The sequence below is a fragment of the Neophocaena asiaeorientalis genome, unplaced genomic scaffold (assembly GCF_003031525.2).
Source record: "Neophocaena asiaeorientalis asiaeorientalis breed wild unplaced genomic scaffold, Neophocaena_asiaeorientalis_V1.1 scaffold192, whole genome shotgun sequence".
Taxonomy (NCBI): Eukaryota; Metazoa; Chordata; class Mammalia; order Artiodactyla; family Phocoenidae; genus Neophocaena; species Neophocaena asiaeorientalis.
Genome location: NW_020185326.1, coordinates 4,455,361 through 4,474,593, shown reverse-complemented (window position 1 = coordinate 4,474,593; position 19,233 = coordinate 4,455,361). Strand labels below are relative to the sequence as shown.

General features: G+C 45.8%; 2 protein-coding genes and 1 long non-coding RNA gene across 4 annotated transcripts in view; 2 read left to right on the top strand and 1 right to left on the bottom strand.

The window, feature by feature from the left end:
- The window catches only part of TBC1D2 (TBC1 domain family member 2), a 43,584-nt gene extending 34,895 nt beyond the window's left edge, over positions 1–8,689 (bottom strand). Inside the window, 4 exon segments of the mRNA XM_024734389.1 lie at positions 654–801; positions 3,170–3,311; positions 6,705–7,307; positions 7,309–8,689. Of these exon segments, the coding sequence (XP_024590157.1) occupies positions 654–801; positions 3,170–3,311; positions 6,705–7,307; positions 7,309–7,365 (950 nt within the window). The 5' untranslated portion in view covers positions 7,366–8,689.
- LOC112392621 (uncharacterized) overlaps positions 7,359–19,233 on the top strand; it is a 44,032-nt gene continuing 32,157 nt past the window's right edge. The window contains exons 1-2 of the long non-coding RNA XR_003001728.1: positions 7,359–7,487; positions 13,162–13,408. This is a non-coding gene — a long non-coding RNA (uncharacterized LOC112392621). The remainder of the gene's footprint in view (positions 7,488–13,161; positions 13,409–19,233) is intronic.
- Positions 10,925–12,279, top strand: LOC112392620 (acyl-protein thioesterase 1-like). 2 transcript variants are annotated; one of them, XM_024734392.1, is made up of 2 exons: positions 10,925–11,819; positions 11,922–12,279. In XM_024734392.1, the coding sequence occupies exons 1-2, from the start codon at positions 11,437–11,439 to the stop codon at positions 12,151–12,153; spliced, it is 615 nt and encodes a 204-aa protein (XP_024590160.1). In that variant the 5' UTR covers positions 10,925–11,436; the 3' UTR covers positions 12,154–12,279. The 2 variants fall into 2 exon arrangements, with proteins under 2 accessions (XP_024590160.1, XP_024590159.1); XM_024734391.1 differs by having other exon boundaries at positions 10,925–12,279.

Genomic DNA, 19,233 nt, shown 5'->3' with positions numbered 1-19,233 from the left:
TTGTAAGGCAAATACTGTTGTATTTATATGTACGAATAATTTAAGTGAAGCACAGAGAAATCAAACAACTTGCCAAGGGCAGAACAGCCCATGACTGGTGGAGCCAGGATACAAATGCAAGCAGTTTGGCCCCAAAGCTCAGGCCATAGTGCTATCTTCTTATGAACTATTTAAAACAAAGCCTGCCGGTGGGAAATATAAATTGTATATATCACACATTATTAGATGAAAAAGAAGCTGATGTAATCGACATACAGTAAATTACACATGTGAAAAATTTGATGCATTTGACATATGTAGACATTTGTGAAGCCACCACTCCATTACATTGAATATGATCTCAATTATGCATATATGTATATAGAAAATATGAGGAAAGTGATGCTAAGAACGCTTGTCTGGGTGAAAGGACTATGGGTAATTTTAAATTTATACCTTTCTAGATGTTTCTAACTTCCTACAAAGAATGTGTACTACTTTAAAAATCAGAACAAATGTAGTATTTTAAAGTAATGATGTAATGAATTGAAAATAAAGCCCCTAACCCCCAACCCAAGTCCACCTCCCTGCAGGGGAGTCACACCAGATCACTGTGAGCTCCAAAGAAGGTGCTGCCTGCAGCCTGGCAGGCCCCTCAGCTCCACCGCACTTACTGTATTTCAGTTCCCAGGTGCTTGAGGGAGATATTCTGAAGGGCCAAGGGCATAGGAGGGACCGGCTGCAAGGCAGCTGCCATGCCCACAAGGCCAGTGGGCGTTTTCACGGGACACAGGAACTCCTCTAGCTCCGCCTCCTCTTGCTCTGGGGAACAAAGAAAAGGAAAATCATTCACGCTGGGGCTGGGGTCCGGTCACTGCACTTAGAAAGACTAGACAGGGTGGAGACTGGAGAGGTGGGGCAGCCGTCTCCAGACAGCTAATCCAGGGCCTGCCAGCTTGCTCAGGGCTCCAGGAATGTCTTTCTGGGGAAGGTTTCACAGGGGCCCTGGGTCCAGGAGGGTGAAGGCTTGCTGCGGGACGAGAAGGGCCTCAGAGGAGAAGCCTACATCACAGCTTCCTGTGTCTCCCTGCAGCGTCCTCAGGAGACTGGCGCCTGGTCATTGTGGCGCAATGCCCACAGCAGGGGCTGGCCCAGAAGAGGCCCGCTGAGTGTGCTGAACCAAAGCCATTCTTCTGATAACCTGGTTCTTCTGATTTCCGGACACTCAGGAATTCTGTCTTTGGGGGCGTTTCTTGTTGCTTCTAGACTGAGGCAGATCCGGCAACCGTGTCAGCTCAGGCTGCAGTTTCCCGCACAGCCAGGGCTGTTGGCTCTCCCGCAGATGGGAGGGGAGGGTGAGTAGAAGTGCAGAAGCAAAAGCAAACAAACCCTTCCCCAAAGAAAGTCCTTACAAGCATAAAACACCCAGAAGGTTCTCTGGGAAAAGTACAGATGAGTATCATAAAGCATAAAAGGAGCATTTACTATGACAGTACCAGTGTGCAGGTACACATATAATAACCGTATTATTAGAACAGTTCTCACACACGGAACACTCACTATGTACCCGGCATTTTGCTCAGGGCTTTGCATTCCTTTCCTCATTAATGATAAAATTCAATGTATTCGCTCACACATTCACTCAACAAGTATCCAATGTGCATGGCAGGGTACCAGATACTTGGGACACAGGTGACAAAGACATGGCCCCCACCCTTGAGGGCTAGGGGGCAGAGACTGACAAGGACGCTGTGATTAGAACACAATGTAACCATCTGCAAAAAGTGTTGAGGGCTCACAGAGAGTCCAGCAGGCAAAGTCCCGGAAGGCTTCCAAGAGGAGACTGGCAAAAGGAGGAGGTGGCAGTGGAGCTTGGCCATAGAGAGTAAGCAGGAATTCACCAGGCAAAGAGGGGGCAGGGATGCCTCTGGTGCTGCTGAAGTGCACAGCAAGAGGCGGGCACTGGGGGAGCAGGCAGAGGTGAGATGAGGAAGGATGAGGCCTGAGTCTGGTGCTAAAAAGCTGGGACTGGGCCTGGGACATGGAGGGCGGCCACGGAAGCGGGGTGGGGCTCAGGCGCTCATTTGAGAAAGCTGGCTCGGGTTACAGTGAAGAGGTTGGGTCTGAGGTGGCAGGCTGGGACATGGGGACACTGGAGAGGAGACTGCTGTGGTTTTCTAGCTAAGAGTTGAGGCCTGACCCAAGGCAATAGCAGCGAGGGCCTAGATCTGACATGTAGGCCAGAGGGTAGACATGGCCAGCCCAGGTGACTGGACTGGCTATCTGAGATCCAGGAAGGGGCAACTAGGTAAATGAAGCCCATTTACTCAGGGAAGGAAAAGTGGGGAGAAGGGTAAGGGCAGATGAGCTCAGTCTGTAAAGCATCCGGGTACCAGGGTCTAGGAGGTGTCCAGTCACAGGTCCTGCCCTCGCCCATTGGGCTTCCCTGTCAACTGAGGGTGAGGCATGTTAGACACACTGCAGCTCGGTGGGTGGTCTGTCTCAAGTGTGAAACCTGCTGGTCACAGTGCTGGCTGCAGCATGGGGGTAGGGGGGTATGAGCTCCCAGACTCCTCCATGCTGGGATGTTTTAGGATTTGGGATCACGTGGGCCACCTGGCGGGGGTGAAGCTTCTGCCCACGGCAACACTGGGGATAAGATCACGGATCTACTCAACTCACAGCACAAAAGCACTTATGTAAGAAGCAGCAACAACAACTGCATTTTCTCATTAACCTTCCTCACAGCAACTCTGTGAAAGTTTCATTTCTTGAGATCTTTCCGTAATTGTCATCATCATAATAGTAACTGATATCTACTGAGCTCTGACAATGTGCAGGCATTGTTCCAACCCTTTAAGGTGTAAGGATTCATTTAATCCTCATAATAACCCTAAGGAGTAGGTATTCTTTATTAACCTCATTTTACAGGGAAGGAAACTGAAGCTCAGAAAGGTTAAGCAACTTGCCTAAGACTGCACAGGATTAGGATCTGAGCCCAGCCAGCCTGGCCTCAGAGCCCATATTCTTGCCCTTGATGCTATACTGTTGCCCTAGCTCATCCTGAGTCACATCCCTGGCTCTCCGCTTCTTTAGCAGAGGGGTCCTCCCACTCACTCCCAAAAGGAGGGTAAAGGCTTGGTCACCAAGAGCCCTGGGTATGTGGGCAAGAGGCAAGCCCATTGGGTACCTAGCTCGAGGCGCAGGGCGGGCCCATTCCCAGCCAGGGCAGCGTCAGGGACGGCGGGAGGTGCAGGCGGGCTGTTGTGGAACTCCCAGCGCTTCATCTGCAGCTGCTGAAGCCAGTATAGCATCGCTTGCTTGGTGGCGGCCTGAGAAGCACAAGCGTTAGTTGGCAAGGCCCTGTGCCTGCATGGTGGCACTGGGTGTGGGATGCAGGAAGGTCATGGGAGGCTTGGCAACTCTCTCCTTCCCAGAAAAAAAAAAATTGTCACTGTAGGTGATACCTCTGAAACACCACATGCTTTTTGGCAACAGAAGATAATCGGGCTCTGATCTCCCACTCAGAGGTTCCTTAACCTTTCTGGGCCTCAGTTTTCTCATCTGTCCTATGGTGATGATAACACTCATTTCACAGGGTGGTTATGAGGGTGAAATGAAGTAAGGAAAGTAAAGTATCCAGCATAGTTCCTGACATGCAGTAGGTGCTCAAAATGTGCTCACTGGATAAAATATTTTGGAGGTGTTAAGAGAGAGGGAGAGAGCTTTGAAATTCTGACCTGGCTGGGGCCCTAGTAGCATCATTACCTCCCTGTGTGACATCTCGGTGTCCTAGCTGACTTTGTGGAATAGGGAGAATCTCTCCTGTTTTGGGGATGATGTGATTGGGGACTGGAAAGCCATATGCATACAACATTGTGGCACCCTCCAGGCAGCCCACACGAGGTATGCTTGATGCTGGTCGTTAGTCTCCCAGCACTGGATGGTCCACATACCTACTCTCACATCCATGATGTTGCCGGATCCTCCACTGGGGAGGCAGGGCGGGAGTGATCGGCCCCCTCCATAGATGGAGAAACTAAGGCTTTGAGGTCGTCCAGGCAGGTGGTGGCAGAGCTGGTCCCAGAACCCGGGTCTCCCACTTCTAGACCAGAGATTTGTTGTAATTTATGGCCGGGAGATTGTGACTTACATAGAGAAAGCCTAGGATCGGTTGGGCTGCAGAAGCTGGGTAGGTGCTGGGAGTGGATGGTGAGCCTCACAGAGCTGCCCACAATCAAGGCCATGCGAGAACGTCAGCAGGCAACCAGGGCAAGTCCCCTTCTCAAGAGGACCACGGTGAGGTGTGCACAAGGCTGGGGACTCCCTGAAAGAGGCCCTCGGCCTGTCATGGAGATATCATATCAGATAAAATGATGCCCACCATTCTTCTCTTTCTATATACTTTCCCCGAGAGACCTCAGCCCCTCTCAGGGCTTCACCATGACCTTGTGCTGACAAGCTCCAGCCCATACCCGAACAACCCATTTTATTAATTCATTGGACAGGTGTATATTGAGCATCTACTATACGTGTCAGGGACTGTGGAAGGCACTGGTGAGCCCACACACACGGCCCTATCCTCTTGGAACTTAAGAGTCTACTGAGGGGGACATATAAATGTATATCCTGCAGTTTCCTCATCCTGGGTTCCCTGCTGTTAGCGACTGCCCCAACCAGGCAGTCAGCCAGTTACACAAGCCACCCCTGACCCCTCCCTCACATCCTTAGCCGCCCCCATTTGTCTCCCTCCCCACTGCTACAGCTCTAGCTTGGCCGTCATTCTCTCTTAACCACTTCCTGACGGACTCCCGAACCACAGCCTTGCCTTCTCCTAACTTGTTCTCTACCCAAAAGCCAGATTGACCTTTCTCAACTTTTTCATCTCACAGTGCTTCCTTGCTTAAGGCTCTGACAATTTCCCCACAGCCCATAAGACAAAGTCCAAGCTCCCTGGCCTGCCAAATGCCCTGCCCTTGGGCCTCTGCTCTTCCACTCCATCTTTTGGGCCCCTGTATACCCCAGGCTCCTGGGATTTGCCTGGACATTCCAGGCTGTACCATGTTTTCCTATGTTTACTCATGGGGCTCTCTTGGCCTGGAATATCCTTCTCCCTCTTGTCTGCTTGTAGAAAACCGATTTTCTCTTTCAAGCGTCAAGGTGTGGTTGCCCCCTTCCCACCCCACCCCCACTCTGGCCCATGAGGCCCTCTCTGGATAGCCCCACCTACTCAGTGGAACAGACGCTTCCTGTCACGGCACCTTTCTGGTATAGACTTATCATACTGTCCCTACAGAACATTTTACTGCGCATGCCAGTCTCCCTGTCCCTCTCTCACAAGACCTTAAGTGGTTTGAGCCCCAGGGGGCAGGTCTGATTTTGTGCCACACCCCAGCGCCTAGCACAGTGCCAGGCACACACACGGGTCAATGGAATAGTAAAAGGCACGTGTTAGCGACCCTGTAGACAGCATTCAGTGTGTGGGAGCAGACATATGACCCATAAGCCAAGTAACCCTAAAATGCCTGCCCTCCTGGCCTGGAATTTCTAATTTGCATTATTTTTGCTGATCCCCCCCCACCCCCAGCCTGGTCACTAGCCTGGCCCAGACAGTAAAGTGGAACTAAAGCTGTGGGCTATATCCAAGGGGCTCAAGAGATGCCCAGTGGGCTGCAAGTAGGGGTGGAGGTGTGGGAAGACAGGGTGGGGGTCAGGGAGGTGGCAGTCTTCTGGCACACTCTCCTCTGTTGAGTGTGAATTCCAGAACTCTTAGCCCACATCTGTCTCTCCAGTTAAGTTCTAGGGCACTTCCTCTTGACATGACATGAACTTTCTGACCTTGGTTCTATTACTATGTGTGTTCATTCAACAAATAATTATTGAGGACCCACTAGATGCCAGGCTGTATTCTAGGCACTGAGATTAATTCAGCAACTTGTAGGTGCTTGTGATGTGCCAGGTGCTTACACACCCTGTTATAAATCTCACAAACTATCTAGGTACTAAGAGGTTAACTTGCCCAGAGTCACACAGCTAGTAAGTAGCTGATGTAGAATTTGAATCCTAGCCTGTCTGATTTCAAAGCACATGGCCTTTGCACTGCTTCAGGCTTTCTCAGTTAAATATGATAATAAAACAAAACCTACTGATGAGAAGACAGGTTTAGACGTGCATCAATGAACAATCTAGGTTGATCAGTGAAACCTAAGTATTTATCTCCCAATCTCTGCCAACGTTTTCTCAGCATTCATTCCCCTTGGCCACAACATCAAGAAAAGTAATTCAGGATCCGGGCCTTCGAGAGGATGGCAAAGCTCATCTTGACTATACTTCAGCCCCAAGTAAGAAAGTTAAGGGAACAGCATTGTTAGCCACACCCAAAAGTAAAAGTTTTGGCACAGTATTGAGAGGTAGAAAAGCTATGGGATTCCAAGTGTGGGCTACACCACTTTTTAGTTGTGTGACCTCGGACCAGTCACTTCATCTCTTTGTGACTCAGTTTCTTGATCCGTAATATGGGTCCATCATCCCGGCTTTTGTTGTGGGAACCCAGTGAGGAAGTGGGTGTGAATGTGCTTTGGAAAGTACAAAACCCTGGGCACCCAGGGTTCACTGGGCTGATCAGGGTCGGTGATTATCGTAAGTTTACTGTGACCACCCACCTGCGCCCTGCTGTGCCCTGGGATCTCATCCCGGCTGAAAAGGAACAAAACTGCTCCATTTACCTTCAAGGTAATAATCCGGCTGGGAGTCTTGATTTCGAAAGTCCCCTCCTCGGCGTCGGCCTTGCAGTCAAAGACTGCACTGGAGAGGTCGATACTGTCCAAGGGATTTGCATCCTGCGCGGTCCGCGAATAATACAGGTGGCATTTCCTCTCGTCGTAGAAGAACCAGCGGGATTTCCAGCCCCGGATGGGCCCTTTGCCGCCAAACTTACTTAAATATCCACAGATTTTCTTGGGGGCCGTCTCCAGGGGCCGGGCGCAGCCTTCCGACTCCTTGGGAGGCAACACTTCGGGGTCCCTGGCTAAGCCGGCAGGCTCTTCGGACCCGGGGACGAGGGAACTAGACTCCGTGGGTTTCTCCTGGGTGCTATCCATCGTCGAGGGACTGGAGGTCTGCGGCCCAACGCCGGTCAAATCTCGGAAACTCAGGTGATACCTTCCAAGAGTGAGCTTTCCGGACAGGGGCAGAGCCAGTGGTGACCCACCCCCAGGAGACGACGGAGGGACGCGGCTGGCTGCGGTGTGTGCGTCTCCTTGATGGAAAGCCCAGTAGCGGCTGCTGGCCACGCCCATCCGAACCTCTCTGCAGCCAGGACACGCCCCCCTGCCGGCTCCTCCCACCCCGCCTTCTTCCGGCTTTTCCTCCGTGCCTATCCGCCATCTTTACGGGGGGCAGCTTCGGGCGTGAGGCGGTCCTCGGGTTGAAGGCGTGGTGACCCTGAGCTAGGTTAACCGGCGAAAGGGAAGCTGGAAGAGACGCCGGTCCCCGACTACGCTGCTCTGGTAACTCACGTAATGACGTGGATGGGTGGTCTCTTCTCGCGCCTTATGGGCCTCCCGCCTTTTTTCCCCAGGTGCCGCTCGGGTTACCGTCGGACGGCGGATTGCGCGGCCATTAGTTGAAAGGGACGCCCGGCTCGGTGACGCCACTTCCGGCGCCGCTCAAAGCGCGCGTGGATTGTGGGCGCTGCTAGGGGCTTCTTATCCGCGGGGCTAATTTAGCACCCCCGTGACTCAGCTCTGACCGCGGTGGCTTCACCTCCCTCGGTCCCAGCTCCCACTCGCCTCCTTCCCTGACTGCTCGCGTTACATGGGGTGCATGCCCTTCTGGAATCCAGTACCTGGACGGAGTTGGGCTCAGTAAATTGGGTAAATAAACAAATATGTATCTAGGCCCTGACAAGCTCGGTCAGCTTCATGTCTCATTCTACCTCTTGTCCTTAAGTTTCTCCCCTTCCCTCTTGTCTTAGGCGCATCCCTCCACTTGGGCTGTGGAGCCCATTTCCTTCCACCTCTTTAGGGGCATCACGGTCCTCCTCTAGCCCTTTCTTATCTCCTCTCCCTTTAGCTTCTCCCCCTCTGTAGTCCTTAAAATTCTCATTGTTGGGGGCAAATTATGCTCAGAGACTGAGATTGTCTTTGCCAGTAATTTATTTAACACCGGTTAACTGCAGGAATTATCATTTATAATAGTATTTCACAAGTCAATAGCATACAGGGTAATAATGTCTTTTAATAAGCTAATAAATAACATCAAACTGTAACAGGGCCACAAGGCTAAAACTTATGGATGATTTCTAAGCGAAATGTTTCCTGTCTTCTCCCTCTGTTCCTGGAAACTAAAACTTAAATTCTTGTTACTGTGCATTCATTGTTCCTGATTAACGTGGGCGGGCCTTCTTGCCGTTTTTGCTTGCTCCTCTTAACCCTAGCCCCAAGACTTTCCTTTAAATACACCTGCTTTCTCCCCAGAAGGCAGGATGGTAGTTTTCAGGACATTAGTCTGCTACCCTTCTCATCTGCTGGCAATCAATAAATTTGTCTTTCCTTTATCCTCAAAACCTTGTCCTTGTTATTCTCATTTGGCATCAGGACTAGGACCAAATTTTTGGTAACAAAATTGGCTGAGCCAGCCAGGAGGCACGTCGGCGCCCCTGTGGTGTGCATCCCGCTCTCGACCTCCCACCTGACGCTGTCGGAGCAGGGAGGGGTGCCCTGGGTTGGGCTTGATGCCCTTGCCTGTGGGAGTGCTGCCTCCTGGGGAGAGAGTGAGGGGCTGTCCCAGCGGCTGGAGCCCCATCTTACTCCCGTCTCTCTCCTTGAAAAGGACGTGGTCTCCTGTAGCTTGAACCTTCTTTGAGGAAGAGTTGCCACACCTTGTCCACTTGGGGAAGTGCCCCCCCCCCCCCGCTCGCCCCTTGATTCCACACTTTTGGGGAAGGTTGTGAACCTTCCAGCCTGTTAGGAGGCATTTGTGGCGCCGTTGGTGTGGAAGTCATGGTTGAGTGGGACCAGGGAACCCAGCAAAGTCGTTCTCTTTTGTTCTTATTTGAGTTTTGAAAGGTTCCTGTTTGTTTAGTTGGCCTTCGTTTTGATACATTTTGGGTTGGTTCCTTTGTTGTTGTTCTTTAGTCATTTGTCTGCTTTTAAACATGGGAGGTGCCTTTAATGCCATCTGAAAGTCCCTTGGGAAGAAGTCTGGTGGAATGGCCAACTTATAGCTATAAGCCTTTGTCTAAAAGGAAAATGGGAAATGAGAGCTCTATTCCATCTTGTAGTTGTTCCCTAGGGTGTATTTTACACAACCGGGGGATTTTTAGTATGCTCCTAGAAAGAGAAAGTTAAATGATGAGAATTCATTGAAGGTCTAGATCATTTTTTAATAAGATAAAACACTGGACACAGACTGCCAGACAAGTCTGAGTTTGCCTACTTTTGTCTTCTTATGAGAGAAAAACTAAAGATGTTTGGGTTTATTAGATACACATCTTTTACCACATCGAAGAAAAATTATGCTGTGAAAAAAATGTATATTTTTAGAGGTTATGGAATATGTTCTTAAGTTTGCCAGTCAGGAAATACTGGTATGACAAACAGTTCATAATTGCTTGCTTCTTGGTTTTCATTTTAAGGGTTAAAAATTGTAATATATGTGCAATTAAAAACTACTAGAAATAATAAGGGAAACATTTCAGTGTGTAAATAAAGTAGGCTACATGTTGTCGGTAAGAGAAGGTGAGAAGAATGGAGATATTTTTGTTAAGGGAAAAGAGTAATTTTGTCCTGAAGCTAGTTATTTCTAAATGAGGGGGAAAGAGAGGAGGACAAACTTATACGGATATAGGAAGTGACGGAACGGTTGTGGGAAAGGAACCTTGAGAAGAGAGTTTTATGCATGTTTAAAACTGGCTAAGATTAGATTGCATTTAATTAAGTAGATGAATTTGTTATTAAAAGTGAGCTGGTACAAGGCTGGATTTTGGTTTACTCTCTCTCTGTCAAGAGAATAGTTTTTCCTGGAATATTGAGCTGCTTTTGATAACAAACTGTAAGTTTCTTCACTTTTTTTTTGTGGCATGCGGGCCTCTCACTGTTGTGGCCTCTCCCGTTGCGGAGCACAGGCTCCGGACGCGCAGGCATGTGGGATCTTCCCGGACTGGGGCACGAACCCGTGTCCCCTGCATCGGCAGGCGGACTCTCAACCACTGCGCCACCAGGGAAGCCCAATACATCTTTTGTTACCCGAACGTTATTGACCAGAGACGTACCAATATGTTTTTAGGGAGTGATACAGTTAACATCACTGTGTGAAGTTGTTAAAGCTTAAAATTGATCAAGGGTTGGGACTTACCTGGTTGCGCAGTGGCTAAGAATCTGCCTGCCAATGCAGGGGACACAGGTTTGAGCCCTGGTCCAGGAAGATCCCACATGCTGTGGAACAGCTAAGCCTGTGCGCCACAACTACTGAGCCTGCGCTCTAGAGCCTGTGAGCCACGATTACTGAGCCCACCGTGCCACAGCTCCTGAGCCTGCGCACCACAAATACTGAAGCCCGTGCGCCTAGAGCCTGTGCTCCACAACAAGAGAAGCTACCGCAGTGAGAAGCCTGTGCACTGCAACAAAGAGTAGCTCCCACTTGCTGCAACTAGAGAAAGCCTGTGCGCAGCAACGAAGACCCAACACAGCCAAATAAATAAATAAATTAATTAATTTTAAAAATTTGATCAAGGGTTTATTATACAACTTATGAGTGTTGTAATCGTTCACATTTTGCTCCATTAGGTTTTTGTTCCAGTCTGTGTATATTATAAACGCAAGCTTATTACTGTAAAATTTTCAAAAATGATGCATCACGAGATTTTGGGTGAAGAAGAATTTTTTGATGAATTTTATGCAGATATTTTCTCTGATTGTCTGAGCGACATATATACTAGTGTCCCGGAAAGTGATAGTTCTTCAGAATATAGTTCTGATTCAGCCGATGTGAATGTTAGACCAACAAAAAGACAAAAAAACCTTACTGATTGATTCTGGTACAGAAAGTGAAAATGAAACAGTGGTGGAGAATGCTCCTTTGCTTCTACAGAAGAGTGGATTGAAGACAGCATTTGGCAGAAATTAGAAGACTTTACAGGTGTGTCAGGTGTAACTATTGAATGTAATAACCCGCAAAGTGTTAGTGAAATAACAGCATTAATTTTTGGTAACGACTTTTGTGAGTTAATCACTTCTCAAACAAACTTGTATCATCAGCAGAACGAAAAATCATATAAAAATTATGATAATGCTTTAAAATGGAGTGATGTAATCAGTAGTAACATGAAGTTTCTTGGATTAATAATTTTGATGGCCCAAATAAGAAAGTCACACTGGGTGCCCCTGTGGGCGGGCCGGACTTGGTGCTCGCACCCCCTTGGCTGCAGCCCGGCACCCGCTCCGCCTTCCACTTCTGATGTGCGGTCAGTCGAGCTGGTGTATGTGCCACAATAACATGTCGGCCCCGCTGCCCGCCATTGTGCCCGCCATCCGGAAGGCCACTGCTGCGGTGATTTTCCTTCATGGATTGGGAGACACAGGGCATGGGTGGGCAGAAGACTTGGCAGGTATCAGAAGCGCCCACATCAAATACATCTGCCCGCACGCGCTGGTTATGCCTGTGACATTAAATATGGACGTGGCCATGCCTTCTTGGTTTGACATTATTGGTCTTTCACCAGATTCACACGAAGATGAAACTGGAATTAAACAGGCAGCAGAAAGTGTAAAAGCTTTGATAGGGCAAGAGGTGAAGAATGGCATTCCTTCTAACAGAATTATTTTGGGAGAATTTTCTCAGGGAGGAGCTTTATCTCTGTACACGTCACTGACCACACAGCAGAAGCTGGCCGGCGTCACCGCCCTCAGCTGCTGGCTGCCCCTGTGGGCTTCCTTTCCACGGGGTCCTATCAGTGGCGTGAATAGAGACATTTCTATTCTTCAGTGCCATGGAGTTTTGGATCCTTTAGTTCCCCTAATGTTTGGTTCTCTTACTGCTGAAAGGCTAAAAACATTGGTAAATCTAGCCAATGTAACCCTCAAAACCTATGGAGGCATGATACACAGTTCATGTCAACAGGAAATGATGGATATCAAGCAGTTCATTGATGAACTCCTAACTCCTGTTGATTGATGTCACTAAGAGGCTTTGTGGAGAAGTACACACCAGCATCATCATTGTAGAGTATAAACTTTTTCCTTTGTCTGGTCTTGAAACCTCTAATATTTGCAGTGTTAAAATGTTTTGCAAATACACACCAATGACACAGACTAAAATCTCCTCATGGAAAATTTATGATCTTTTAAGTTTCTATGTATGTATTTGTGTAACATGATCCAGAATATATTAGTATTAAAATAGGTGAAGCAGCTAGCTTCTGTCTCCCAAATGTAATTCAGCAAAGTAATAAAATACTGCAACCAGATTTTTTATTATGTCCCTTGAAAATTATTAGTATGCTTAATGAAAACTTGTTCAGGTATAAATGAGCAGTTAAGACATAAACAGTTTATGCATGCTGTAACTTAGACTCTGGACTTATTCCCAGATTACTTAGTCACCATGCAGTATCTGTATATATATTTTAAAAATTAATTTATTTAATTTTGGCTGCATTGGGTCTTCGTTGCTGCACGCGGGCTTTCTCTAGTTGCGGTGAGCGGGGGCTACTCTTCGTTGTGGCGTGTGGGCTTCTCATTGAGGTGGCTTCTCGTTGTGGAGCTTGGGCTCTAGGCGTGTGAATTTCAGTAGCTGTGATGTGAAGGCTCAGTAGTTGTGACTCGCGGGCTCTAGAATGCAGGCTTAGTAGTTGTGGTGCACGGGCTTAGTTGCTCCATGGCATGTGGGATCTTCCCGGACCAGGGCTTGAACCCGTGTCCCCTGCCTTGGCAGGCAGATTCTTAACCACTGCGCCACCAGGGAAGTCCGTATATTTTTATATATGTGTTCATACGTACTTAATGATTATAATACATAATAAGAATAAGGTGTTATTACATTATTCCTAATAATAGGGATAATGCTTCTAAGTGTCAATAAAGAGTAATGTTGCTGTCTTCAATTAATGGCCCTTTTATTTTGGGGACCAGGTTTTTCTTTCCTGAATATAATTTCTATTTAATATTCTTTTTTCCTCTCTAGAAAAGAAATGTGTTCTTTCTTCTTTTTTATCCTTCATAACGGACCAAATATTGCCTACTTGCCATAGACATCTGCTGTCAATACGTGCTGTAATTTGACATTCTGAATCACAGACATGATGGCATTGAAAACGTACTTATACTTGTAAAAAGAAACCAGACATCCCTTCAAAGTTTCTACACTACTTCTTAAACTGGACCTTTGTCTGCCGTTTAGGCCGGCAGAGTTACTTGGATCTTCAGTCCAGGTAACAAGAATAATTCTGTGGTTGTATTTTTCTGTAATTAACTGAAAGAATAATTAAGTCATATTCTAGTATGTTCTGAAATATTTACTGATCTTACAAATTGTAATTTCTAAGATGATTTGCTCTAAGATGATTCGCCTCGTAGCATAGTTTTAGTTTACTTATTTTGCACATATGTTTGAAACCGACTGCTGTAGGAAATGAACAGTCCATTCAAAAAATTTGCTTTACTTTTTTCTGCCAATGGACTTATTTGAAATTTTCACTGTAGTCAGAGTTTCTGTGCAAACATAAAAGTAGCAATTATTTGATTTTAAATAGATTTTTCAGATTATTGGTTAACATTATTTGAAAGCAAGTTTATGGGTAATAAAAGTTAGTCAGAACTCAATACATATGGTGTAGTTACCACCCAGTTTAATATGTAGCAAAAATGTACACTTGCTATTTCTGAACTGTTAATTTTTCTGCCGTGTTCCAACTGACTAGAACACCGTTAGGAATGCATCTTTATAAATGGGTGCTACTTGATGATGGAAATGATTTCGTATGGACGGTATAGGATGTTAATAATGAAGCCATATGTTTATGTCTGAATTTACAGTGTTTTTTTTGTTTGTTTGTTTTTTTGTTTTTGTGGTACGCGGGCCTCTCACTGTTGTGGCCTCTCCCGTTGTGGAGCACAGGCTCCGGACGCGCAGGCTCAGCGGCCAAGGCTCATGGGCCCAGCCGCTCTGCGGCACGTGGGATCCTCCTGGACCGGGGCAAGAACCCGTGTCCCCTGCATCAGCAGGTGGACTCTCAACCACTGTGCCACCAGGGAAGCCCTGGATTTACAGTTTTAAACAATCATTTACTAAGTCATTTTGCTTTTATTTTGAAGAATATAAACTGTTGTTTCACTTACACAAATCAGCAAGATCTAATTTATGGCAAGAAATATTCCATTGACATTGTTGTGCTGTAACGTGGGAAAATGTAAATCTTTTTCACGGTTTCTATCAAAGTGAAATAAAATTTAATTCTGAAAAAAAAAAAAAAGTCACACTGGGAAGAACATTGGTCAACTGATCTCTTACTTGAAACACCTATCTTTCCAAAGATTATGACGAGAAGAAGGTTTGAACAAATAATGACATTTCTTCACTTTAACGATAACTCAGAAACTCCACTTCCTGCAGACAGAATTTCAAAGTTAAACCTCTTTTGGATTATTTTCTGCCAAAATTTCAGTTGTTCTTTGTACCCAAACAAGAGCTATCACTTGATGAGGCAATGATAAGGTGGAGAGGACAACTCAGATTCAAAACCTGTAATCCTGGAAAACTTACAAAATATAGAATTTTGGTCAGGATGTTTAGCGAAAGTGAAATTGGATATATATGCAGCCTTGAGATTCACATGGGTGAAGGAAAGAAACTGCAAGAAACAATATTGTTGGTCCTACAACCTTATCTTGGTTCATGGCACCATATTTACCAAGACAGTTATTACAACAGTGTGCTCACATCTGAAATAAGAGAGAATCGTGGTCTACTAAACCAATTAAAGGAGAAATCTAAAAATCTACAGAGGGGAGAAATGACATTCTTACGGAAGGGAAAGTGATTCTTCTTATATGGAAAGACAAGAGGCTAGTCCTCGTGGTGACAACTATTCAAGACACCTCCATAGCATCTACAGGAAAGGAATGCAGGAGGACTGGCCATCAGATAACTAAGCCCACTTGTATATAAGAGTATAATAGATATATGAAAGGAGTTGATCGATCCAATCACTATCTGGCAAACTTCAGTATCCTCTGGAAAACTCGAAAATGGTTTAAGAAAGTGGCTTTCTATTTGAGTAATTGCGGTTTATTCAATGCGTTTAAAATTTATTGTAGCTTTATTGCACAGAGTAAAATGACTTACAAGCAGTTTTTGTTAGCAGTAGTTAGAGAATGGGTAACTGACCATTCTGGTGAATGTAGTGGTAGTCCTGCACCTGGTCCTTCCAAGCCCCCCACACAGATCCACCTTGTCGACTATCAGGTGAAATAAAAGAACATATTCTAGAGGAAATAATACCCACAGGACTAAAAAAAAATGCTGCCGGGAATTGTAGAGTCTGCTCTTCCAGGGGAAAGTGCAATGAAACACGGTATATTTGTAATAGATGTTCTGTTCCCTTGCAGAGAGGTGCCTGCTATACTGCCTGTCACACTCTAATGAAATATTAGAATGCTTTAGTAAGACGTATACAAAGTTTCAAATAAATACATTAAGTGCAAAAAAAGTTGCTGATATTTACTCAGATGCGGGTGTTTCAATATTCACTTACGTAACAAATTGCCAGGCATGGGCGTTAGTTTCGGCAAAAATCCCCTGGTCAGTAATGTGTTAATTTGGCTAGATTTAGTAGAAATAAGGATAAGTTAGAGAGAAAAATTATGTTTCAATAATATACCTTTGGATATTGAAGTTTCGTATTTACTGAGGTTTTGTATTTATTCTCTACGTCCAAGATGGCTCCTTGTTACTATGTTACATTATTGTAAAGTTTAATTGAATTATTAAAATAATATTCTAAGCTTGTTTCTAAAGCCAGTCACAGTAATCTGTCTTTGGATGAAGATCAGATGCCCTGTGACTTGCAACTAGGAGATTATGCACCCTGGAAAAGACATCATTTAAAGGACTGTCTCCAAATTAGACAAAAGGACCCTTATCAGGTACTCTTGAACTAGCGTATGTGCAGCAAAATTGAAAGAAATTGACTCTTTTATTTATTTATTTATTTATTTGGCTGCACTGGGTCTTGGTTGTGGCATGTGGGATCTTTGTTGCAGCATGCAGGATCTTTAGTTGTGGCATTCGGGATCTTTAGTGGCGGCATGCAGGATCTTTTAGTTGCGGCACGTGGGATCTTTTAGTTGCGGCATGTGGGCTCTTTAATTGTGACATGCGGGATCTTTTAGTTGCGGCTTGTGGAATCTTTAGTTGTGGCATGCGGGATCTTTTAGTTGCAGCATGCAGGATCTTTAGTTGCGGCATGTGAACTCTTAGTTGCAGCATGTGGAACCTAATTCCCTGACCAGGGATCAAACCCGGGCCCCCTGCATTGGTAGCATGGAGTCTTAGCCACTGGACCACCAGGAAAGTCCCTGCAGGAAATTGACTCTTCATGTTTTCCGCTTAAGAAGGGCCTCTGCACTGGACTGTCTGTAGAAAAGACTGCTGACCACAAATGACACCCATACCAGGATGAGAAGAAGGTAACAGTAGTGGTAGGCAGCTGACCCAAAAATCTGGACCAGGCCTGTAAGAACCATCCAACTAATTTATTTATTATTATTTTAAAAATATTTATTTATTTATTTATTTTTGGCTGTGTTGGGTCTTAGTGTGGCATGCAGGATCTTTTTGTTGTGGTGCGTGGGCTCTTCGTTGTGGCACGCGGGCTTCTCTCGGGTTGTGGTGTGCAGGTTTCTCTCTAGTGGCGTGCGCCTTCAGTAGTTGCAGCGCGTGGGCTTAGTTGCCCCACAGCAGGTGGGATATTAGTTCCCTGACCAGGGATCGAACCCTCATCCCCTGCATTGGAAGGCGGATTCTTAACCACTGGACCACCATGGAAGTCCCCATCCAACTAATTTAATTGAACTGTTTACCAAATGTTTGTCTTCCTATCAAAATGCAAAGTTACTGTTTTACTTCTAACCATACTTTTAACTCCAGTGTTCAGGATGGAAAGAAAATTCTTTAGTGAAGTTATCGTCAAGAGTATAACTATTCATAATGACATGTGTCACTGCTTGCTTTGAGTATACTGCTAAAAGCACATATACAATGTTCAAATGACAATTTGGTATAACTGATAAAGTGTAGAGCCTATAAAATGTTTCTTCGTTAGCATACATCTGAGCTTGTTCACTATATTTGATTAGTTTCCTCCAATGTGGATAATTAGGCACACACACACACACACAAAGAGTACGCCTAGCACTGAGGGGCGTGGTGGACCTAGGGCTGGCAGCAACCACCCTGGCATCAAGTGACAAATATTTTGATCATCAGTGCTTTCTATCGAAAGATTTGCAAACAAAAAGGGGAAATTATAGAATAAATGTTCACATATTGAGGTATGGCGAAGTTATTCTGGCTTTTACATGATTTAACTTAGACTAGAACAGGCTGTTTCTGACCTGTCAGAGATATGCATTGTACATCTGCTTTAACCAGTAAGAAAAAGAATACATTTAAAAATCAGAGTAGAGTAACTGGTTCAGGCATCCAAAATAGAGCTGGATGGCCATTCTGAACGTGGTTTCAGACACATTTCTGTACTACTGAGAACCTGATTGCCAACTGCAACCTTATGGCCTCAAGGTGCTATTACAAGAAGAGGTGATGTCAAGCCAGAAAGAAAAAAGAAAAAGCCTCTCTGCATATCTTGCAGGATTCTAGAGCATCTTTTGGGACAAGAGAATTCTTTAAAGTCAAAGTCCAGAACTTTCTCTCCTCTAATCCTCCTCAATTTTAACATTGCCCCTGTTCAGCAGGAGGTAGCCAGATGACTTTGTTGCTCTCACTCCCGTAGATGTGGAAGGTTATAACTGACAGGGCCACAAGGCTAAAACTGTTTGATGCATGATTTCATTTTTTTTAAAATGTATTTTTATTTTATTTTTGGTTGCATTGGGTCTTTGTTGCTGCACGCGGGCTTTCTCTAGTTGTGACAAGCAGGGCGTGTCTAGGCGTGCGGGCTTCAGTAGTTGTGGCACACGGGCTCAATAGTTGTGGCTCATAGGCTCTAGAGCACAGGCTTAGTAGTTGTGGCACATGGGCCTAGTTGCTCCGTGGCATGTGGGATCCTCCAGGACCCGGGCTCGAGCCTGTGTCCCCTGCATTGGCAGGCAGATTCCCAGTCACTGCACCACCAGAGAAGTCCCTGATGCATGATTTCTAAGTGAAACTGTTTTTCCTGTCTTCTCCCTCCGTTGCTGGGAACTAAAACTTACATTTTTTGTTACTGATTAATGTGGGCAGGCATTCTTGTTGTTTTTGTTTGTTCCTCTTAACCCCAGCCCCAAGATTTTCCTTTAAATATGCCTGCTTTCTCCCCAGAAGGCAGGACAGCAGTTTTCAAGATGTTAGTCTGCTACCCTCCTCATTTGCTGTTATATCAATAAATTTCTCTTTTCTTTATCCTCAAAACCTTGCCCTTGTTATTTTTATTCAACATTGGGGACAAGGTCTGAATTTTTGATAACAAAATCAATGATATATTAATTTATATTGTTGTTCCAGGCAAAGGGGGCAATGAAAGCAATAAAGTCCAAATTTAGTTCACGTATACCCTTCTATGAGTTGGTTCCCGGTAGATTCATTCCTTCCAACTAAAAGTCGGGTATCAGCTGCTGGCTTAGGTGTCAGTACCAGTGTTGGCAAAGGTTGCTCCAGAGGTTATTACTCCAGGGACCCTCACATGGCTTGCGCCACTGCCTGTGAGGACTAGTATTGCCAGGGCAGGAACGGATATCTCTTCTCTTCCTGAGACTGCAGCACAGTTCAGCACCACTGCTGACCAAGAGTTAGCCTGGCTAGGGTTAGGAGCAAGTGTCTCAAGAGCTTCGCGGGACTATTTGGATCAGCAAAGAGTAGCCTTGCCCAGATGGAACACCCTAGACTTGCTGACCAAACCTCTTGGTTTTTATCATTTAAAAGTCCATCATGTGATGGATACCACTGCCATTACCTTGGTATCAATGATGTAATGCTCCTCTCCACTCCAGGTGCAAAAGCGCTGTCAGAAAGTCCTAATATCCAACTTCAAAACAATTTCAT